Here is a 24,660-nt window from a genome sequence, read left to right on the forward strand (position 1 = left end):
TATCCACACATTAGCCACAAAAGGACAAGAGATAAAAAGATTGTCTAAACTTTCATCATTCAACAAACATAGAGGGCAAGTTGAGTTACCTTCACTCAAAATATTTCTCTTGAACAACTCCGTTTTTACAACCATTCTACCTCTGAGGACTTTCCAGATAAAGCAACATACCTTAGAAGGCAAACCAATAATTCAGCTCAAATTAAGAATAGTACCTGTGTGGCTGAAGGCTCAAAATTGAGATGGACAAGATAAGCAGATTTGACCATATAATAATCAAATTTGTCAAGATTCCACTTATCATTGACTAAACTAGTGCAAGAATAACCCTGAAGGAGTGCATATAACTTTATTACTAATTCTATCTCCCAATCAAATAAATTTTTTTAATTAATTAACTAAAAATAGAAAACGAATGAGTATTATTAATGAAAGGTAATATAATTTTGCAATAATGTATCTAATTATTAAAAAGTTTAATGATATTAATAATATTAAATATCATTGTTAGGTGTAAAAATTAATTGATGTATTGCACAAATCTTCTCAACAAGTTTTCATATCATTCTAGGACTACAAGAACAAAAAAGAGCACAAATTGTTATAAAGTAGCTTCAAACAGTCAAACTCAAATCATGTCACATGCGCCCAACACATCTACGCTAGGTGTAGAAGCTGCCCCAACGCGACTTGTCTAGTTGAAAGGCCGAGGTCGGGCAAAGAGTTGCACTCGATGCACACATCAGCGCCTAACAAAAACATACAAAAATTAGAAATGTTAAAGGGATAAAAAAGATTTAAATGTTTGAATGTAATACTTAATTAATGTATAATATTTGAATTTAGATTTATGTTTAATTGTTATATGTCAATTTTTATGAGTTGTTTATACTATTGCTATCTAATGCTAACTCTTAGATTTAGACATGTATGAATGACATGTCTCACATTTTTTGAATATTAGGCAACTTGTTTGTTTTGAAGTAATCATCTCCTTTTCCCACAATATCACTATAAATAATCTAAAAATAGAAAAATAATATATATAATAGTTTGTAGAAGTATAGTTAATTGAGATTAAGATAATAACATAAATTAGAAATAGAATATTGAAATTGAAATGTTATTATGTGTTTGAATTGAAGGGATTGCATAAAAAAAGAATAAAGAAATGAATTGAAGGGATGAAAGAAAGAGATATTCCTTAATATTCCGATTGACATTGAATTGGGTATTAGGGTTTTAAAGTCTTCTCTTCTTTCTTCATTATTTTTCTCATCTTCTTCTTCCCTAATCCCTTTCCTCAACAATCACCAAATTAGTAATTTAATTACCCATCTTTTTATTCTTGAAGGTATCAATTCTTCAATACATATCTATTATTCATTTCAATTTCTCATTATTCTAAACAACGAATTATTTCATCATCTGAATTATTTCAATTGTCCATTGCCATCACTTTTATTTTGTTTTTATTACTATTTGATTTCAAAAAAATGCTTTTTTTCTTCCTCAGTTTCTTATGGAGTTGTAGCTTCTGCCAATTTTGATTTGGGGCTTCTTGGTGGTGCCAATTTTGATTTTGATCGTTCTATCTAGTTTTGTTGCACATGGCTCCTAATCTGAAGCTCAAGTTATTCTATGTTCCTTTCCTGTTTTTACTTTTCACTTTTCTTTTAAAAGTCGAATCCGAGCATCATGTTTCACAAAAGATTATTGCTGCTCCACATAAGGATCTAGGAACCAATGTGATTGATGCCACTGGTTTCGACAATTCCTTCAGTAATGTGCTGGGTGATCGAAAAGGTGGTGTAAACAGTAAGGTTTCTGTTTCAACGGTTGCGTTGTTCACATTGGCAATGGCAGCTGCGACGGGTTTAGGTGCTGTGCCCTTCTTCTTTGTGGAGCTTGATCCACAATGGGCTGGATTATGCAATGGAATGGCAGCAGGTGTCATGTTGGCTGCAAGCTTTGATCTCATTCAGGAAGGACAGGATTATGGTTCTGGGAATTGGGTTGTGATCGGGATTTTAGCTGGTGGCATCTTTATTTGGTTATGTAAGAAGGTAATAATACTGATTTTTCTACACACATACATGTCTTTTACTTCAATGTTGTTGTCATTTAGTAAAGATTTTAGTTACCTTTTCTAACTGGTTTATATTTTATGTAACCTATAAGGAAATGCCATAAGTGTTAATGATGATTTGGCTTCAAATATAGCATTATTAAAAAAAACACAAAAATATCATAAGTTTAATTAATATGGTATAGATCATGTTCTACACGCTCTTTAAATTCACCATGCAAAAGCTCCCTGCCTCTTGTCAATGTTTTTTTTTTGTTTCAAATTTGATAAAGGGATTGCTTGCGTATTCCCTTGGCTTGTTTATGTGTGTAATACTTTGTGTAATGCAGCTTTCCTCATTCTTTTGTTACAGTATACACTTTTTTAGATGAGTTCTGAAAATTTAAGTTGGGTTTATCACAGCCTCATTTGTGTCTTTCATAATAATCTCTTGGGTTTCAGTGTCTTGAGCAATACGGGGAAGTAAGCATGTTGGATATAAAGGGTGCCGATGCAGCCAAAGTTGTTCTTGTAATTGGAATAATGACACTCCACTCCTTTGGGGAGGGATCTGGGGTTGGAGTCTCCTTTGCTGGCTCAAAGGGTTTCTCTCAAGGCCTGTTGGTGACGTTGGCTATTGCAGTACACAACATACCAGAGGGATTAGCTGTGAGCATGGTGCTGGCATCAAGGGGTGTCTCCCCACAGAATGCTATGTTATGGAGCATTATTACATCTTTACCTCAGGTATATGTTAATTTAAATTTTCAATTATCTTATATTGTGAAGGGAAAACTATTCTAACTTGACTCAGGGCATCAGTTCGAAAAGTTGCTATTCTGAAAATTTATGGTCTATTATTTATTCCATCAGCCAGTTACTTAAAGCCTCAAGTTTGTCTTTTGTAACTGAGACATCGCATGCTAACATTATCCTTAGGAGTATGTTTGAGTAGCTCTTGATTGTTGCATGTACTGTATTAGCAAGCCTTTATTCTATTTCAAGCGAAGTGTAATATGTTAGGTGATAAGACTATTTTTTATTCTGTGGTTCACTTACCTTCTAGCAACTCAGTCCTTTTGTATCGATGAAAACACTAAACCAACCCATTTGTAGTTGAGTGTTTCACTGTTGGCTAGCTTCAACCTATCTGAAAAGACTAAATTGTTCCTGTACTATAAATATTAAAGATTTCATAAGGACAGCTTGAAACTCTCAATGTTCTTGTGTATAACGAGTCTCATCCCATGTAACTATTGCTTGTGCCATGTAGCCAAATTGCATGGTCATTGGCCAGTCACCTTATGGCTTTGGGCATCTGATTATGCTTATCATTAGTACTATTATTATGTCCATCAATCATAATAATTTAGTGAATATAATTATAAAATGGTTATGTGCTGGTATAACATTTTATGATTTTTATCCTGATAAAGGTTATATAGCCAAAATATTATCTGTAGGCTACAGCTAGATGAACTAAGATTGTTGATATGTCTGTATCGGTATGCCCGTATGAGTGGATACTATGTTGTACTAAAACTAGCTTGATGGTCTTAATATGTACGCAACTGTAACTGTGCTTAATATAAGTGTCCCAAGAGTCTGCTCAGTTGGTAGAGTTGTGCAACATCAAGTGTGAGCACCTGGGTTTAAACCCTGGCAGCTGCACTCTCCCCCCTTCCTTTAAAAAGAATGTGCCTATAAAAAATTCTTTAATCTTCTGCTGTTAATAAATTGTTTAAACTTCTATATTACAATATTTTTCCTAGGCATCTTACCAGCTCGTGCATAATGTTCATGCAGCCAATTGTAGCTGTACCTTCTTTTATGTGTGCGGATGCATTTAGTAAGTTCCTGCCTTTCTGTACGGGGTTTGCTGCTGGATGCATGATCTGGATGGTTGTAGCAGAAGTTCTTCCTGATGCATTCAAGGTACATACCGTTAATTTTGCCCAGGATTCCATCTTCTGATCTTTTCATCTCTGGTAGAGACTGGAATCAGAAGTGTATTATTGTCATTTAACCAGAATTTCCCTCTTCTGAACTGATATTCACCTGATATCATTATCAAAAGAAAGGTTAAAGATTGTTCTCAATCTCAATCTCACTCCCTGAAAACAGAAAGAAAAGGACAAGATGAAAGAAATTGCAACATGTTCTTCATGGGACCTGTAAACCTCCTACACTTTCGTACTTAAATTTTGCCTATTCTCCCTCCCTCATTTGTTTCATATATTAACTAACTGACTCTTATCACTCCTCCTCACACCCTCTTCCACCCTCTTTTGACACTTCGGTATAATTCCCTTAGTATATACCCTTCCACCTCATTCTACTATACACCTTTCTAATTAGGAGTGTGATTAACAATCTCACATGGCATTTTAAAGAATTAAAGTTGGTTTTTAGTAACTACTTTATTTTAACCTTAACTGCAAGACCCTAAGGGGGTTTTGAGAGTTGGTTTTTGGAGGGGGGAGGCCTGGAAACCCTCTCACAAGTGTGTTTCATGGCTCCCAAGTCTTCCTTTTCTCTTCCATCCCTTTCAAAAACCAACTCTCAAACACACCTGAAGTGAACCCAATATAAAAGTTTAGATCTGAATGGTCTCTTTGAAGATTTGGCTTTTGGCAGGACATAGCGACATTTTTTCATCTATGTAGTTGACCCACCAGATGGAAAAAACTTTTTCTGTGTTGTAAAACTTTGTTCACGTTCAGCATATGTAGCCTTATTTCTCCTGTCTGTTGGATTTATTGGTATCAGATGGCTATGCTTTTGTTATATGTTAGTTGTGGTATGAAGTTTTAGTTGTCATCTGGGATGTCCACATGTAACAATGATTGGGGGAAGTTAAGTTTCTCTTTTTTAGTTATTTGAGTAGGTAAAGAACCACTACTATATTAACTAAGACAAAACAGTGTAAACATTCCTTCGGTTTTTCATAATACGAAGTCTGGCAACTGTTGAGAGAGCTTATGAAGATTGTTTGTTCAGTTATATGTGTGTGTGAGAAACTTAGGTCAGATCAACTTGATCTTAACAGCTTTTATCAACAAACTTTCATCCTTGGGATTCCTCATGTTGCCACATTTTAGATATCATGTAAACATTTATTTGGGGGATAAGTTTAACATTTTTGAGCCGTCTAGAAACTGCAAAATAACCTGCTTGGAAATGTTTAGAATTTGTATTTGCTTTGTGGTTGTTGATCCATTAACAAATTGTGGAGACATAAAACCATTTATGGAGCTAGATATCCCTTTGAAAAAATTACCACGTAATCATGGTTGTTAAAAGCGTAGAAGCACTGGAGCATAACATGAAGTGTAGCTCCACCTAAAATACAAAATTACATTAGAAAAAATAAACATATATATAGCACCAGTATTGTTTATATTATTCAGTGGTGGAACCAGTGTTTTCATGTTTTACTGAGTTGAAAAGAAGCAACATTTTAGGGCTGGCTACATTTTATTAGTAGTGATTCTGAAAATTAGGATTATGTAGTGGGCTGGGGCAACTTGGGCTGGTTAAATTAGGTTCAAAACGGATAAAAAGTTAGGTTTAAAGTGTTGGGTTAGGCAGTTGGGAGAATTGGGCTGGGCAACAGGTCAATAACCTGCATGCTGGAAGTCTTCTCCAATGCGATTTGAGAGGTTCTTCAATGATTCCATGCTCCAAAGCCTTGTGCCGCCACACTCCGTCTCTTGAACGAGTTTTAGCCCACTCCAAGTCTCCAACTCATCATTCACCCTCAAAAGCGTTGAATCACAGACTTCAATGCTTTGGTGCGCACTTTTAATAACCATGCACATAATACACTAATAAAATGCATGATATTATTATAATAGGTGCATGATAAATACAATAGAAATTTGGTCTTAAAGAATGTTTGAGAAGAAGAATTTAGTACCCCCAACAAAAACTGGTTAATAAAGCATCTAACTCTCCTCTAGCCACACCACTGAAGAGTATTATTTGTCATTGGGAATTATATGCACAATATGTATGCTAATGTTGCCCCCACTCTTAGAAATGACTTTATGGTGAGACCAACCATTCCCAGTCTTGAATTTTTGTCAGCTACTGTTATGGCATGTATCGAGTGTATGGGGATACATGAAAATATAAGGTTAGAGATGATTGTTTTCGATGTAAAGCAGCATGAAAGCACAGGTACGGCATGGAAACATGGATACAATATGATACAGGCACGTGGATATGGAAAGCATTGAAAATTATAGGACATGGACACAACTATGGTACAAAATATAAATTATAAGATTAGTATGAGATCAACAGTAAGATTTTTTGCCTTGTGTCTCATGGGTTCAAATAATGGAAATAGCCTTTTCGTTTGTGAGGGTAAGGTTACGTATATCTGCCTTCCTCATATCTCACTAGGTGGGAGCCCGTGCACCGGGCCTACCTTCTTATCAGTGTTGTTTTTTAATAAACTTCAGCTCTTAGAGCTGAAAAATCTTGCTGTTTTCCTTCATAGAAGTCTTTTTCAGAATCTTGTTTTCAGATACATAAGATTAGTTCCTCTTGCTTTTGGGAACAGGAAGCCTCTGCTTCACAAGTTGCATCAGCAGCCACACTTTCAGTAGCATTTATGGAAGCTCTCAGCACTCTCTTTCAGAATTTCAACCATGATTACAAGTGAGCTTGTATATTAGTTTTTAATCAGTTGCAGCATGTTACATTCATTTTAGAAAATGCTAGATAGCCAGAGTATCGTTGTCAAACTTTTTTTTAACATAATTAGTTTCCATGCCTATTGATTCTTGGATGGATGAGTATTCTCTACAACTATCTTATCCAAGAACCACCCTTGAATCTAGTTGAATTCTGTAAAAACCCTAGCTAACGTTTTGTGGTTATGTCGCATTATTCACTTCATTATGTTGCTTGAATTAATATTATGAATCATCATTGCTCAAGGAAATGTTTTTCTTGTTAAATTTTAAAATCAGAATGTCGCTCAATTTTAATCTATTTTGCTGCAATAACTGGAATAAGCTGAAAATTTTGAATTCCTTAGGAGCAACAAAAAATTTCTGATATGTTTTTTCTTTATTGTTGGTTGTAGCTCTGATGATGCTTCCGGCTTCTTTGTTTCACTACTTTTTGGCCTTGGTCCATTAGTTGGTGGGATTATTCTGGTTGCATTTGCTCTTGCTTTTCGTCTTCAACATGCTCTCCTCATGGGCACAGCATGTGGTATTGCCTTTGTTCTCGGTGCCTGGCGACCAGTGCAGCTTATTTTGTCTTCAAAACTAGGGCTTATTCCAGTTGTCTTACTCCTTGCAATTGGTGCTGCTTTCATCCATGTTTCTAGCTCCGGGTTACTGAAGCTGGCAGGTCAAAAGAAAGCCTCTGTTAATGACTTACCTACCCTCACTGGTCTCGCAGTGAGTGTTCACACCCTTCAGTCATTCATATCATGTGGTGCGATTGCTTTACATGCTTTGGCTGAAGGACTTGCGCTGGGAGTAGCTGCACCAAAAGCATATGGACTTGGTCGGCACATGGTTCTTCCAGTCTCTCTGCACGGCCTCCCTCGAGGTGCAGCCGTTGCTAGCTGCATCTTTGGTGCCACTGATAGCTGGCATGGTTCTCTTGCCACAGCTGCTATAATTGGATTTATGGGACCAATATCAGCAATAGGATCTATTCTGGCTGGTATTGATTATAGTGGTCTTGATCACATAATGGTTATGGCTTGTGGTGGATTAATTCCATGCTTTGGAAGTGTAGTTAAGAGGGCTCTTAGCTTGGACAAGAGGAAGAGCACATGTGGCATCATCATTGGTATTGTGTTTGCTACTCTATGCCTAACATTCACTAGGTTGGTTTGCTTGTATACACCTTACTGCAATTCTGCACCAGAGGCTGTTAGATAAGACAACACAAGTGCATATTTCTATCTATGGTTTGATCTCCCAAGACATTTTGCACAAATTTGAAGAGACCCAATTCTGCATCAGGATTGAATAGTATGTGAAGATAATTGTTATTTTATACAGACAGAACAATTATTTGCAATCAAAGGCTTTCTCCTTTGGTCTTATTTCTTTTTGGGAAGCCCTTTTGGGAAGATTTATATGACACAAAAAACAATGGGTAGATTTACAAGTGAGACTTAGAATGTATATAGAATATGAGCAGTGTAAAACTGTGAAAAGTGGAACTCATCTGATTTTTTTTCTGTTCCTAATAGAATCGACATTTTATCTTAGATAAGAATCTTGCTACTTATCATATTATTGCATTCATGATATATTTCATTATATGCCTTATGTTCATCATCTCCCAATAAATTGGATGTTTTATGGATAAAACATATAAAACTATCTTTATATTAAATTTTGAAAAATATGATCCTTGAACCAAATTTTAGAAGTTCAGGAGGTGTTTACTGCTTTATACAGTACCATCATAACATCAATTTATATTTTTGGTTTGTTTCAATATTTATTATTATTTATTTAACTATTATTACTAAGGACCTAAATTATATGTTTTTGTGTCTATTGAGAACTTATCTTACTCCTAAGTAAATAGGAAATTAAGGCTTATATAGTTCAATAGTAAAAGTGTCAGTTATGGTGACTTTTATTATATAAAGATTATATAAATATTAAGAAAGAATAAATAATGTAAATTATAATCTTTCATCACAACCTTGAGAAAGGGAAGGAGTTATGTATGGTTTCATATCTCAACTTAAAGAAGGAAAGCACAATATTGATTACATTTGTTCTATCAATCTAAATATTTTTATTAAATTATTATGTTAGAAGAAAATTCTTATATCCGTAACTACATCTCAAATTGAATGAGTAGGATATGTGATTTTAGTCGCTATCATTTTTTAATTCTTATTACATCAATTTTCAATTAATTTATAATTAATTATTTTTTTACAAAAATGAATTAATTTATTATTCAATTTATTATCCAAAAACAATTATTATCATATTATTTAAAAAATGTTGTTATGAAAAGATTTAGTTTTTATCATAATAATTTAAGGGTAGGGGATCCACTTTCTCAAATAGTAACTTTAAAATTATTACTCTACATCTTAGCCATCAATTATATGGAAACCCAATGGTCTGAATTATTGAGTATATCTAAATCATTAAATTTTCTTAGAATTGATGACTAAAATGTGGAGTAAGTTTTCTAAAATTACGCTTGGAGATCTCCTCTCTAATTTTAGAGCTAAACATCATTGTTTTTCAAAGAAAATATTTTTACATTTATTAAGGATAAAGATAAAAAAAAAGATGTTGCATTTATCATCATTTGTCTTCCCCAAGATTAAGGATGACAAAAAAACCTGACCCGTGGAAATACCCACAACGGATACCTATAATAATAGTTTAAAGATGGAAACATGTTTTATGATAATAGTCCCATAGGCAACCACAAATTTATAAATTAATTTTTTATATATATTATAGTTTTTTATTATTATTGAAAGATTATATATCATATACTTTATTATTATTTCATAATAAATGACACATATTTGACTATGATCATAAGTTTATCATATAAATATAATATTGTTCATGTAATAATTATTTTTTGATATTGATTATTACAAAGTATATAAATATATAATTAAAATTAAAAATTTGTTAGGTACACGCAAATACTCACTAACTACACAGGTACCTATAAATATTATGGGTTTGGGAACATGAAAACACTACACGCGTTCGCTCGTGCCTACTGCGATTCCTAACTGAGCATCTCCATTAGCAATATCAATTTCATTCTTATTTGGGTCCTACAATATACTTTATAATTTAATACACATCCCCATAAATTAAGAATAATATTCAATTTTTCTCTAAAATGGTAAAAGTTAGTCTTATTCTTACTTGAGTTTCACAACATATCTCATAACCTATCACACAATTTCTCTCTTAACATTTGCCCCATGGGGTCCATAGTTTCTTATAAGAATAATCACAATAATGTTTTGGTGGAATGAATATTCTTATTAAATAAGAATCACACAATATTAAATGATGAAAACTGTTCATATTTCAACAAGAACGTTGTAACATTGACTATTTGAAATGATGTTATGTTTGTTATCGTGTCTCAACTCAAGGGGTTGGAAGATATGCAACCTTAGTCGTGTCTACATCATAATTTTTGAAAATAAAGATCTAAAAAATTTCTATGAATTTTAATTTTTTATTATTTAATTATATTATTTATTTATTCAAGAAACTATTTAATATTATTTATATTAACAAACACAAAATTATTTAGTTAATTAAAATCATTAAATCTTAAATAAAGAAACCAAATAAATGAAAAGAGTAAAAAGTAAAAGATAAAAATATAAAATATAAAATTACAATTAATATAGGGATGTATATAACTTTTGATGGCTATTTTGTATATTCTTTGGGGTCTTTCAACTAGAGATTCGAAGTCTATTTATATTTGAAATACAAAACTTTGAGATATGAAATAAAGTACATTTTAAAATGCTGATAGAACTTAATATTTTAATAATGCTATTATAATTTTTTTTGGTACAATGGAAAGGTAAAGACAACAAAACAAACGCTAATACATATGAGTAAGATCCATTTACAATATAGGAAGGGCTCCGGTAGGCGGTGAATCCAAAATTTCATAATATGATGATAACTAAGACTAAGTTTAAACATGAAGTCCGCTAACATATTTCTTTCTCTTAACATATGCTTAATATGAACATCCCAATTTCTTTTAAGCAAGCCACTAATATTGCGAAGAATTCGAGATAGTTATTCTAAGTGAACATGCACCATTTCAGAAATGATGTGGATCGTCTCTAGACAATCACTCTCCAAGATAACCTTTGGATGACCCAAGTTCCAAGCTAAATGAAGACCATGCTCAATAGTCAATAGCTCCGCTGATGAGTGTGAAATTATGTTATATTTTATTGCATTTAACTTGCAATTTATGACATAATTAGGACTTAGGATTATTTTTAGCTTTAATTTCTCTTTGTTCGGGTTGAGCAAGTGGTTTTGGCTATATTGTGAAGTTGGATGGATTGAAGCCAAAAAGAGTATAGATTGGGTGCATGAAGATCGAATTCAATGTTGAAGTTATGCAAAGACCAATTGAATGGTAAAAAGAAGTCGCATTCGAGCCTGAATCGAAGAGAAACAACTTGAAGTGAAGGCACCACAACACCCACGGTCGCGGAAGTTATATTTTATTCCTATTTTTTAGATTTGTTTTTTTGGACTTAGCCCAATATTTTGTAATTATAATAAATGAGGGTTCTCCCTCAAGAATTGAAGACACTTTTAGATTACAATTCTCTAATTTAGATTTGGTATTATCTTCTCCATCATGAGTGAGTAAGTCTTTTTTTTTTACATTAGGGTTATGCCTTTTTATATTCAATAAACACTTGTTCTTACTTCTATTTCATTGAGTGTTGTGATTTGAATTATTAAACAGAGTTTTATTCATGTGACTTGTTTGACCAATAAATTACACCTCTTAGATACATTGATGAAGGACCGAGACATGAACCCAACTATCTGATCATTCAATTATTCAAACTATAATCCTAATTCACAAGAGTAGTCTTAGGATTGTCGGGGGTTTATGGAATTCACATTGGGTTGCTATAAAGTGATTGTATAGAAAGATCCAAGTAAAAGATTTAATTGATAATCGTACCACGAGAGTAAGTGCGACTTTAATTGAGTATACATGTCGGAGCTCGAGCGATGATGACACATATCAAAGACCAATTCACCCCTCACAAAAGTTCATGAAAATGAGCGAAACAAAGATTTTCGAGTGCCAAGATGATAACCCTTATCTTGTGAACTCTTCCTAAATTAGATTTCAATCCTTTTTAATATTTCCATAATTATTCTTGTAATGGATCAGTTGTTCTAAATTCACTTTTTAATTCATCTTTGAGTTAAGTATAAATTAATAGTTATAATTAACGGAATTTTTCTGTCCTCGTGGGATCGATATTTTATTACTTTGCGACATAATTGTACACTTGAGATTTGCCCTACCAAATTTTTTGTGTCGTTGCTGGGGATTGTGTCAAAATTTCTTTGATTCTCAATTAATTCATTACTTTACTCTAATGTATTATGTGTTTTCCTTTTTCTTGGTACCTCTACAGGTTGCCCATTTGGTTTATGCAAAGTTCGAATTACTACTCAGATCCAGAAATGACTTTTTGTAGAAGAAGAAGGCAACAAAGAGAAAGAACAATACAGAGATGTGCGCATGTATAAATAATGGGTGAATGATATGAAAAACCAATTCGCGACTACACAACCCCTAATGCTCGTAGTTCACGTCCAGGAATAGTTCGACCAACCATTGAGGCAAAGAACTTTTCTTTGCCATATGCTCTAATCCAAATGGTGATGTAAAACCAGTTTGGAGGAGGAACTTATGAAAATCCTAATGCTCATATTGATCAGTTCTTGGAATTCTATGAGACTGTAAGGATCCATGGGGCCACTGAAGATGTCATTCGTCTCTAGATGTTTCATATTCTCTTAGAGACAGAGTTAAGACGTGACTAAGAAATCAAAATGCTAAAATTTAAGTAACATGACAAACTTTGGAGGAAGCTTTTTTCAACATATACTTTCCTCCTTCCAAAACTGTATACTACAGGCACCTCATCCAAAACATCAGTGAAAATGATGGGGAGCCAATTGTTGACTTGGAGCTTGGGAAAGATTAAATGAGTTGACTGAAGTTTGCCCCATCATGATATTCCACTATGAATGTTGGTTCAAAACTTCTACAGTGGGTTAGACTTTTCATCACAACAACTGTTAGGCTCTTCAGTAGGTGGTACATTTATGTGCAAAGGAATTGATGTTGCTTTAAAGATCATAGAGAATGTGGTTTCCAATCATCAATAATGGGTGAATGAGAGGAGACATCATCAAATGAGAGACTTTGGTGCACAATATTCAGGAAATCAAATGGGAAAAGTAATTTCCATGCTGCATAACCTTTTCTCAAAGGTTTGGAAAGCTGGAAAAATATCATGCTAATGTTATTGGGTCTATAATTGCAACATGTGAGGTATGTGGAGCAAAAAGGCATGAGTGGTCTGAATGCAAATAATACACAGAACCTGTACATGAAGCTTGGACCAATGAATAACCTGAATCATGCAATTACTATGGCTACAAGGAGAGGAGCGGACAACAATTCAAATCATCATACATGCAGAACAATCCCAACCTTTCCTAGAGGAGCAACAACACTCTAAATCATTAACATCAGGATGAACAAGGTAATAGGAAACCTACAACACGGGTTCCACACGTACAATCTTCTCCTATTGATCCCACTCTTATAACAATAATGGAAGGTTAGAAAAATTACTTTTTAACCTTAATAAATTTCAAGAGAATCAAATCACGATTAATAAAAATGTTGCAAATATGTTAAATAATTTTAATTCTAAGATAGAAAATCTGACCATCCATAGAAAAATGTTAGAAACACAAATTGTCGAACAAACTAGCAACTTTAATAGGCAAACAATGATGTTTCCAGGACGGCTAGAGAAAAATCCAAATAATGAACATTGTAAGGTTATCCAATTAAGGAATGGAAAAGAACTCAATGATGTTCCTGGAACTGAGAATGATACACAAGTAGAAGAGAAACATACTGAGTCACAACTCCCTGAAGGGGAACAAAATTTTGAAAAGGTGTCTAATTATGTAGCTCCATCACCATATGTATCACCAATTCCTTTTCCCTAGAGATTTAAGAAGGCAAAATTAGAAAAGAAATATGGGAAATTCTTAGATATCCTTAAGAAATTATATATCAATTTGCCCTTTACTAAGGTATTGTGAGAGATTCCTGCTTAAATGAAATTTCTTAAGGATATTCTATATAAAAATATAATACGAGAGGATTATGAAACAATTGCTCTAACTGAGGAGTGCAACGCTTTAATTTAAAATAAATTGCCTCCTAAACTAAAAGATCTGGTACTTTCTCTATCTCATGCTTAATTTGTAACACTAATTTTGACTGTGTTTTATATGACTTGGGAGCAAGTGTGAGCCTCATGTCCTTATATGTGTGTAAAAAATTGGATGTGGGTGAACTAAAACCAGCTACTATACCACTTCAATTGGCGGATAGGTTAGTTAAATTCCCTATGGGTATCTTGGAGGATGTTTCTATCAAAGTTGGGAAATTTTATATTTCAACGAATTTTGTAATACTAGAGATGGAAGAAGATCCACAAATTCCAATCATACTAGGTAGACCATTTTTGGCTACCTTCTCTAAGCATGGGGGATGAAAAGGTTGAAATTGATATTGCTAAATCTATTAAACAACCTTCTTTTGAGGACTCATGTTAAAGGGTTGATATGTTGAACCAAGTAGTGAAGGAGAAAATGCCTAAAGTGAAATATGAGGATCTCTTGGAGAAAAGTATGCTGGTAGGTGACACTTCAAATTTTGATGAGGAAGTGGCCGAGGATAGTGAATCTATAAATGAAAGATCACCAATCCCCTACAACCCACATGAGGAGAGCTTGGGGGTCATACATAAATCTGATTATCGGGAGAGGGGAAAACACCTAAAATAAAAATAAAAACACTTCATCCACCCTCAGGTATGAGTTCATGGAATCTTGCGTGATAGGCAAGGATCAATCGTCAAGCTAATGGCATTAAACGAGTGTTTTATGGGAGACAACTCACGCTGAAGGTACATTTTTTTGTTTAATTCATTAATGTTAAGTGTGTTAGTGTTGGCCTTAGTGCCTCCTTGAGTTTGGAGCCTTTGTAAGTGGATGTATATAGTGTCGGCCACAAAAAAAAATCATATACTCTAAAAACATAAAAACTAAAAAAACTACATGAAAAAGTGCTAACACGATAATGCGTATTAGCTGCCACATTCAAATAGGGTATTTGCACTTAGTCCATCTAAGACGTATAGGTCATTTGAGACTTTTCTCTCTTCTTTTGCAGGTACTTCCACTACACCCAATAAAACCGACCACTTATAATTGGCACATGAGTTAAGGATACTTCCTACCTAACTTGTGAGTTTTCTTTTTCTTTTTCTTTTTCTTATTGTTTAGATTTTTACATTGGAAAAATGTAAATTTCTAAGCTTGAGAGGTTTTTGCATTTATATAGTTCATTCATGTCATGTATACCATATAGATTTTAAAAAAATTAGGTTGAATATTCATATTATCATGATTATCATATGTTTCATATATCATCTATCCCCTACTTTGTTCTTTGTGTTGCCTATCTACTTTAAATAAAAATGTATGTATGAATGATGATTGTTGAAATGTGACCTTATTGAAGAAAAAAATTGTTGATAGAATAATAACATGAAAGATATTAGATTTGACAATTGTGAATTAAATTTAGTTAAATAAAGGCCTTTGTTTTATATTTTTTGCTGAATTTACCAAATGTGAGAAACTTGGGTCAAACACAGTAATGATTCTGATTCGAATTGACAATTGCACAAAACCACTTTCCTTTTATGAGTGCATAATTTTTTATGATTGTACGTTCTAGAACTTGAAGTCTGTCTATAAGCAATAAAATGATAGAGACAATTAAGACTTTTTCTTTTTACCTTCAACTGTTTGATATAAACATTGAAAACTCATTAGTTGCCCCACTTTTGAGCTTGAACTTTAATTATTTTTCATAGCTATTGAAATGAGGCTTTTGGGTAATTTATGATGTTTGGTTGAAGCAATAGGAAACGTAAAAATGTCAAGTGTAGTGAAAGAAATAATAAAAAGGTGAGAAAAATATTCATCCTTTCTCTTTTAGAAAAATAATCAGAATGAATAAAAAAATAAAAAATAATACAAAGTATATTGAAAGAGAAATGATTGAAAAAGTATGTTGTAAAGAGATGTGTTGATCAAAAAATGATCATATCATAGAGTAAGGTCAATTAAGATAATCTCAATGCCTCAATGGGATGTTTAAAAAGTTGAAGTATTTTGGGAAAAAATTGTAAGCCTTTTGAATTATCTTCTTTGTTTATCTCACCTTAAAACATTCACCTTGGCCTCATTATAATCACTTAAAGACCTCTTTATGAAGAAGATCTTTGCTCCTGACGTTGGCAAGGTTTTGATGAAGACACCAACATCACCAAAAAGAAGAAAATGAAGACTACTTATGAAGACTAAGAAGATTAAAGCTTCAAGATAATTAGTCTAAGTCTAAATAGGTACTTTTATCCTATACCCTTTAATATACCAAAGTAGTAATACTCAAAATATTTTAAAAGAAATTGAAACACTTCAAGTTTTAAATGAAAACATTTTTTCAAAATATTGTGTAACATGTTACTGAAATTTGAGTAACAGGTTACATGAGTGAGAATCAGTTATCCAAATTTTTTTGAATTGGAGTAACCAATTACTCAAATTTGAGTAACTGATTACTCTAAGTGAATTTTTATTCACTGTTGGACATAAAGTTTGAGTAATCGATTACTCAAGTGAGTAGCCGATTATTCAATGTAATTTTTCAAAACGTCGTGTTTGGATAACCGATTACCCACTTGTTGTAATCGGTTACTGAGAGCTGTTCCATCAGTTTTTCAGATTTGAAACTCAAGGGTTTTCATCCCAAACGAAATGCTTTCATTCCAAACAACTCCTACTATTTCATAAAGGCACAATGACTTATTGGAAAGCATATTTAAAAGTCTTAGAACTCACAATCATTTAACAACTCTTTCATAACTCTTTTACACTTTTCTCACAACTTTAGTACACTTTTCTGAAATAGTTTTCTGCACTTCTAGGAACTTGCACTTAAACTTTAAAAGTTATTTTTCTGAGTTGCTTGAAGTAAACTGTTTCAAAGTTTTATAAACTTAAAGAGCATTATTACTAAGTATGCAAAAGAGTTGATTGGGTTGCAAGTGTTATTATATTTCATACTTGTAAAGGCAATTCAAGTCATCATTGTAATTCTTAATTCATTGTAATTACTTTCTTTCACAAGGGTGTGAATAGAAATGGGATAAAGTTACTTGAAAATGTGTTTTCCAAGGGTATAAGTATTAGTGAGTGTGTAAGGTGGTACGTATAGATCTCGGGGTGAGATATTGTAATTATAACTCATAATATTTAGTGGAAAATCTCTTGTGCTGCAAGAGTACTACATGTAGCCTTCGGTGGACAAGAAGGTGAACCAGTATAAAACATTTGTGTACTCTCTTCTCCCTTATCTCTTTGATTTATTATTGTTTATTTTCTACAATATTATCTGCTGCACTTTAACTCTTCATTTTGCAGAAAAAGTGATCATATTTCTAGTCAACTAATTCACCCTCCCCCCCTTAATTTTTAGTTGCAATCTCAGTCTTATACTCTTGATTTTTGCATGCATTCAAATACAGTCAGTGACGATTTGTTCTATAATCAAGCCTATGGTAATTTACTTTCATGAAAATTTGAGCAAAACACAATGACTTTTAAACACATGAGAGTGATGAGAGAAGAGTGACCTATATTCATGCAATTGTTATGATTCAAAGACTTAGCTTGAATTCAATTTGTTTATGATTGTCTTGTCTTGATATCTGGATTGTTTCAAAACTATCAAGAAATTGCTTGTTATTTTGGGTCATGGTTTCTATGTCATCATTCATACATGATTATGGAAGTTAGACATAATATTTACTTGAGGACAAGCAAGAGATAAGCTTGATGAGATTTAATGAGTGTGAAATTATGCTATATTTGCATTGCATTTAACTTGCATTTTAGGACATAATTAGGATTTAGGATTGTTTTTAGCTTTAATTTCTCTTTGTTCAGGTTGAGCGGGTCTTTTTGGCTATATTGTGTAGTTGGATGAGTTGAAGCCAAAAATAGTAGAGATTGATTGCAAGAAGATGGAATTTGGTGTTGAGGTTATGTGAAAACCAATTGAAAGGTCAAAATAAGTCGCCTTGGAGGCTAGATCGAAGAGAAACAAATTGAAGTGAAGATACCACATACACCACAGTCATGGATGTTATATTCTATTCCTATTTATTAGATTTGTTTTGTTGGGCTTAGCCTAATATTTTGTAATTAGGATCAATGAAGGTTCTCCCTCAAGGATTGAAGACACTTTTAGAATACAATTCTCTAATTTAGAATTTGATATTCCCTTCTCCATCATGATTGAGTAATTCCCTTTGTTTCTAGGAATGGGGCTATGCCCTTTTATATTCAATAAACATTTGTTGTTACTTCTATTTCATTGAGTGTTGTCATTTGAATCATTCAACTGAGTTTTATTTGTTGGAGTTGTCTGGCCAACAAATTATGCTTTTTAGATACATTGGGGAATGACCGAGAAGTGAACCTACTACCTGATCATTCAGTTATTCTCAGTGGTTTCTGAAACTTACCTTGGGTTGATACGAAGCGATTGGATTGAAATATCTAAGTAAAATATTTAATTGATAATTGTACCACAAGAGTAGGTGCGACTTTAATTGAGTACATGCGTTGGAGCTTGAGAGAGGAGGATATATATCAAAGACCAATTTACCCTCACAACTTAAAGTTCTTGAAAATGAGCAAAACAAGAATTTGCGAGTGTAAAACATTTAACTATATATCTTTGTCATATTATTACTTTTATTATAATTATATAAAAGTTATTTGTTAGCTATTTAAGATAACCATATTATAAAGTTGTTTTTGAATTCCTTCTAATTTATATTAATATCCTCTTAGTTACACATTACCTATCTTATTATTTATTTCATAATAATATTATTATATATCTTATTATTTATTAATTAAGTATTATATCTTATTATTTATTTAGTAATAGTATTATAAAATATTTAAAGATTGAAAGTATGGACACAATCTTTATTGTGTTTTCTCAAGAACTATATAAGTCTTGATTCTCGACTACATCTGAAGATACGTTAAAGTAACAAACTTTTCTCACACATAAAAAATATAAGCATACTAATTAGCCAATTTTATTATATTCAATTACAAATATAGTAGTGAAGATTTATAAGATGCAATCGAATATAAAAAATAGGAATGCGGGAAAATCTATTGCATTAGTCACAATGTATGTCCATTAAATTAAAAAATAGGAATGGAGGAAAATCTATTGCATTGATCACAATGTATGCAATTAAGTAAAGAGTATGTGAATATTTGATATTTAAAACATGAAACAAGTTACAAACAATAGGAAAGTGGGTTGACAGACACAATAGTGTCTGTCAACACGGTAGAAAATAAAATTAAGTTAAGATATCAAGACTCTATTCTTGATGTACACAGTTGTATATGCATCATTTCTTTAAGATTGAACAATTATCTCAAACGAATATATATTCAACTGCAAATTATAATATATAATACAACTTAATATGTAGAATACACATTATAAAAAATAGGAAAGCGGGTTGACATGCACTACCATGTCTATCAACCCGCTAGTATCTATAATATTATATACATTATTACTTTAGAATTTGATTATTTATATTTATCTACTATATGATATATATATATATATATATATATATAATATAATATATAAATCACTCACATTTAACTATATATCTCTGTCATATTATTACTTTTATTATAATTATCTAAAAGTTATTTGTTAGTTAGATAACCATATTATAAAGTTGTTTTTGAATTCCTTCTAATTTATATTAATATCCACTGAGGCACACAATACCTATCTTATTATTTATTCCATAATAATATTATTATATATCTTATTATTTATCAATTAAGTATTATATCTTATTATTTATTTAGTAATACTATTATAAAATATTTAAAGATTGAAAGAATGGACACAATCTTTATTGTGTTTTCTCAAGATATAAGTCTTGATTCCTACTGCACCTAAGGATACGTAAAAGTAACAAACTTTTCCCAGACATAAAAAATATATAATTTTAGTTCTTTAATAAGTAATTAAATGAAAAAAAAAAATTAAACAAATATAGGATGTATATTTATTTGTACTATTAATGAGGGATTTCTTACGGTCTTTTAGTCCATGAAAACAATGTGCTAATAAATTTCACAATCAGTAATTGACCCATAACCTCCAAAATATAGTTCAAATACCAAAATTATTTAAATTGTGCATAAATATCTTTTCCCCGTAAAAACATTGTAGACACTCCAATTTTTAGAGAGAATATATAATTTTACATATCGATTACCTCTTCTTAGTCCACAGGCACTGAAATAATAGTTCCTCCACGAAGACTATATAGATCTTAGCAATATTCTGTCCAGTCCCATGTGTTAGAGATGTGAAAATATAGATGATCTAAAATATTTTCTATGTTTGGTATTCTAAAAGAATACTCACCCTAAATTTAATATCATTTTATTAAAAAGTTGTTAGAGATGTGAAAGATTAAAAATGTCAAAATTCATAGAAGTAATACAGTTTTAAAATCTAAAAAAAATGAACCAAACATGTTTTAGAATATAAAGGCACAGCAAGAAGGAGTGAAACCAAAGATACAATACAAGTGATGGCAGACTAGGAAATTGATAGCCTCACGCAAACTAAAATGATTTAGAAACGTCGATGATTTTGAATTTGAGTAAAGAGACGGGGAGTAAGTTTTAAAAACTTACTTCACATCTTAGCCGTAAATTCTAGAATTAAGAAAAGTCTATAAACTAAGCAGCAGTGTTATGAATTGCATTTTGCAAACACAACTACCATCACAACATTACACGATTTCAACCGTCTCCTTCACTACACAGCAACTGTAACTACGATCACAGTTTTCACAGCTATGAGAAATGCAACACAACCTAACAACGATTGCAAATTGGAGCTTTGCAAGGCAGACACAATAGCATATGTCATTAACAGTATGTTACTGTCAGTGTCTATAAATTAAGCAATTGTAGCCTACAAAACAACAACCACAACATTATAGTTTTTAACAGTATTCACAACCACATTACACCAATACTTATGGCCACATTTTGCCACAGTTGTTAACAATTTACTTTAAGCACAACATACATAATTGTGGTCATAATTTGCTACAGTTGTCCATAATGACCGTAGTCACAACCATGAACACAATTTAGAACCTTGGTAGGCATAAATAATAGCATGCGCCACTAACATGCCATACCATATTACTTTATGGCAACATACAAGCTGGGTGGCCTATGTTTCTCTCATTATAGTTTATATCATAACACTGAACAAGCAAAAAGCGTAACTATGGTCACAATATTAAACTTTAGAAACTTTTCACAACCACTTCGCAGCCGCAGCTGTGATCATGTGACTAGGATTTTGCTACTGTTGTCTGCAATATAATCACAGATGTGATTGCAATTTAGAAGCTTGCTAGCTAGGAAGGAAGGATAGTATGTGTCATTAGCATAACATCTTATTGACCTTTGAGGCTACATACAAGCCCAAATGTTTCTCTGATTATAGTTTAGATAATAATAATAATAAAACTAAACAAGCAAATGGCAGATTTTGGTGAGCATAGAGAAAAAACAACAATAAAAAGCGACGGAACCATTAGTCTAAAGTCTAAGATAGAACAAACAAACCAAATAGAATGATGATATCACTTTGAAGGTGACTGATTATTATCCTGAAAATCGTCTTCCCGGATCACCAACTTCTCCTTCTCAACAGCAACAACAGGCTTTTGCTCCCCAACACTCTGTGATCCTGTGTACCTTGCCAACACGACAAAAGTCATCCCTCCAAGCACATTGTTCAACAGCCTGAGCACAAACACGGACGACTTGAACGCCAATGGAGGCAGCCCTTTCTCCAACACAAATTCAACACCGTTGAGTGTCTGGTATCGGAGGTTGCTACTAACACCCATGTGAGCAGCCCAAGTGAGCGCATTCAACAGAGTCGGCGGAGCCTTGTTAGGTGTCTCGAAATCAGGATCCATCTTCTTCCTGACAGCAATCAAGCCGTTAGAGATGGCAGTCCCAACAAGGCCAGCAGCGAAACCAACACCAGCGAAAAGAGCTCCTTTGTAAATTAGAGTACCAAAGCGGTCTAAAAGGTTATAAGTACCGGGCTGGAACATGTGACTGGTGGGGGAATTGGCAAAGATTCCAGGCAGTGAGGAGGAGGTGAGCGAGAGCGTCGGCGCGAGGAGATACATGAGTGTGAAGTTGAGGATGCATCCAACAACTAGGGTTGAGAATACGAAATCAAGTTCATTGAGTCCGAAATTAGGTCTTGTAGCCATATCACCGATGACACAAGCACTTACACCAACCAACTCTTCCATTAATACTTTGAAAGCAAATTGTGGATCAGCAGCAACCCTTGATCTCCATCCGTTTAGGAATATACTTAACAAACCAAATCCAGCACCAGCACCAGCAGAATCATCATCATCATTTGAATCTCCTGATTTTCCAGAATCGCCACCGTGTCCTCCATTTCCGGCGCCGCCGCTGCTTCCATTTCCACCGCCACCAATGGCGAAGGAGAGAGGGAAACGGTGGGTGTTAGGTTTGGTGGAGAGAGAAAGAGAGGAAGGGTTGTGGTGACGTGGCAAAATGGAAGAACGGTAGTGACCAGAGAGAGGACAAAAACGAACTTGAACTAGGGCTGCCATGCTTTCGTTTTAAGATCTGCAATTATATAAAAGACTCGTTGAATTCAATAAATAATAACATAATAATAATAATGATAATAATAGTTCAAATAATGAAGAACCTGGATTGAAGGTAATAAAAGAGTGGTTGAATTGAAGGAATATGAAAAAGAGTGGAGTGAGTAGTGAAGAAGAAGAAGAAGAAGAAACTAACCAACACAAAACTAAAACCCTTCAAATTGTTACAACTCAAAACCCACTCACAAATTTGTCACATTTCCTTCTTTGTTGTTTGGTACCACGTCGCATATCGAAAACTGGACTGGGCTGAATTCGATTCACTCTTCATATTATATTCGGGTTTTTTAATGTGGGTTTCCTATACATTAATTAATTATTTCTACCACCAATTACAAGATATAGTACATACAGTAATATAACTACTAGAATATCAAATGTGCATCCAATCCAAACATAACTAGATATTTATAACTAATAAAAAATGACTTTAGTATGAGAAATATGAAAGCACACAGGATGATAAACACAACATTTATCTTTTAAGAAATTTTAATTTTATTTAAGAGTTAATAATGATTAACACGAATAGTGAATAATATATTTACGATATAAAAAACTCTTACACGATGAATACATATAAAATATTGACAATATAGTAAAGAACTTTAACATAATTAAAAAAAATTCCTAAATAATTATTTTCATAACACAAAAAATTTGTTTAAAATTATGAGGGTTGCACACGCTTACATACAAATCTTTCTCACCAACTTTATTAATTTACTCTTTCATAAAGGCATTACAAACATACTTGATAAGTATTAAATTTATGTATTTTTTATATTATTTGGTGACACTTATTAACTCCAATTGATTATATTGTGCTTAAATGACCCAGTTTGAATATGATTTGTTGATATGTGCAATTATCAATATCTCGTAATTAATATCAATGTTATTGGGTCCGGACTGGATCGGACGGTCCGACCGTCAGCCGTGTACATAATTGGTCCCATATTAGACTAAAATCGGGAAGCACTTCTAGTAGTTTATGACTGTGGAAAATTGGTCCAACCGGGTTAGACTAGGTAAAACTGAAATAACCCGATTCGTTAAATCGTCTGACTAAATACAATTAATAAATCCAAAAAGTAGGGTAGAGGAATCCAACAAAAAATCCCAGCAAAGTAGAAGAAAATAGTGGTCACAACTCAGGAGATCTTCATCTCGCCGTCTTAGTCTCACAATTATTAGCCTCACAGTAAAGCTATTAGCCTCATTTGTTCGTCTGTAGCTGCACTTCCGTGTCGCTATCATCATAGCCTTGCCTCGCCATTGTCATTGCCTTGCTGTTAGCGTCGTCTCATATTTGTTAGGTATCAGTGATCTAGACACACCTAGAAGGGGGTTGAAAGGGTGTAGCGATTATCAATTACCGTTTTCACACCAAAACCCAGTTCTAGAAAAACAGCACAGGTAATCGATTAACTAGTGGGCTTAATCGATTAAAACGTATCAGAAACAAAATTGGCAGATTGGCTTCTTGCGCAGCAAGTTACCAACAAACAAGTAGATATTTTATGCACAATTAACAAGGATATGACACAGTAGCAGTATGCAAAATATCAGCTTAATACACGAATTAAAACAGCTTAAATTATAAAAGAGATTGAGAGAGAACAACTTGCACAATATGATTTTTATCCTGGTTCGTTTGCGGGTCCACTTACAAACTACATCCAGGCCTCCTCTTCTGATATTGAGAGATTTATCTTCACTATATTGAAAGCATTGTATTGTTACATACACCAATTCAATTACAAGACTCTAGACACTTCTTTCTTAATTTCAAGAACCTCTAACCTTGGTTTGACTATCCCTATCGCCCAAG

At 33.0% G+C, this 24,660-nt stretch overlaps 2 protein-coding genes across 5 annotated transcripts; one reads left to right on the plus strand and one right to left on the minus strand.

Annotated features, from left to right (window-relative positions):
- On the plus strand, nt 1,161-8,286 carry LOC109362660 (putative zinc transporter At3g08650). 2 transcript variants are annotated; one of them, XM_019608615.1, is made up of 6 exons: nt 1,161-1,354; nt 1,517-2,066; nt 2,531-2,815; nt 3,875-4,003; nt 6,639-6,736; nt 7,167-8,286. In XM_019608615.1, the coding sequence occupies exons 2-6, from the start codon at nt 1,611-1,613 to the stop codon at nt 7,978-7,980; spliced, it is 1,782 nt and encodes a 593-aa protein (XP_019464160.1). In that variant the 5' UTR covers nt 1,161-1,354; nt 1,517-1,610; the 3' UTR covers nt 7,981-8,286. The 2 variants fall into 2 exon arrangements, with proteins under 2 accessions (XP_019464160.1, XP_019464159.1); XM_019608614.1 differs by lacking the exon at nt 1,161-1,354 and having other exon boundaries at nt 1,470-2,066.
- On the minus strand, nt 21,540-23,071 carry LOC109362815 (protein RETICULATA-RELATED 3, chloroplastic-like). Of its 3 annotated transcripts, none has more exons than XM_019608846.1 (2): nt 22,963-23,071; nt 21,540-22,785 (listed from the first exon to the last, which is right to left on the minus strand). In XM_019608846.1, exon 2 carries the CDS (start codon nt 22,767-22,769, stop codon nt 21,747-21,749), a length of 1,023 nt encoding a protein of 340 aa, XP_019464391.1. In that variant the 5' UTR covers nt 22,770-22,785; nt 22,963-23,071; the 3' UTR covers nt 21,540-21,746. The 3 variants fall into 3 exon arrangements, with proteins under 3 accessions (XP_019464391.1, XP_019464390.1, XP_019464389.1); XM_019608845.1 differs by having other exon boundaries at nt 21,540-22,788; nt 22,959-23,071; XM_019608844.1 differs by having other exon boundaries at nt 22,871-23,062.

The sequence above is a fragment of the Lupinus angustifolius genome, chromosome LG12 (genome assembly GCF_001865875.1).
Source record: "Lupinus angustifolius cultivar Tanjil chromosome LG12, LupAngTanjil_v1.0, whole genome shotgun sequence".
Classification (NCBI taxonomy): Eukaryota; Viridiplantae; Streptophyta; class Magnoliopsida; order Fabales; family Fabaceae; genus Lupinus; species Lupinus angustifolius.

What these genes read in the sequence shown, in the direction of transcription:
- LOC109362660 (XM_019608615.1), top strand. Translation starts at nt 1,611, where the DNA reads ATGGCTCCTAATCTGAAGCTCAAGTTATTCTATGTTCCTTTCCTGTTT. An exon ending in TTATTACATCTTTACCTCAG is followed by an intron (nt 2,816 to 3,874) that starts GTATATGTTAAT and finishes ATGTTCATGCAG; the next exon opens with CCAATTGTAGCTGTACCTTC. An exon ending in TTCTTCCTGATGCATTCAAG is followed by an intron (nt 4,004 to 6,638) that starts GTACATACCGTT and finishes TTTTGGGAACAG; the next exon opens with GAAGCCTCTGCTTCACAAGT.
- LOC109362815 (XM_019608846.1), bottom strand. Translation starts at nt 22,769, where the DNA reads ATGGCAGCCCTAGTTCAAGTTCGTTTTTGTCCTCTCTCTGGTCACTAC.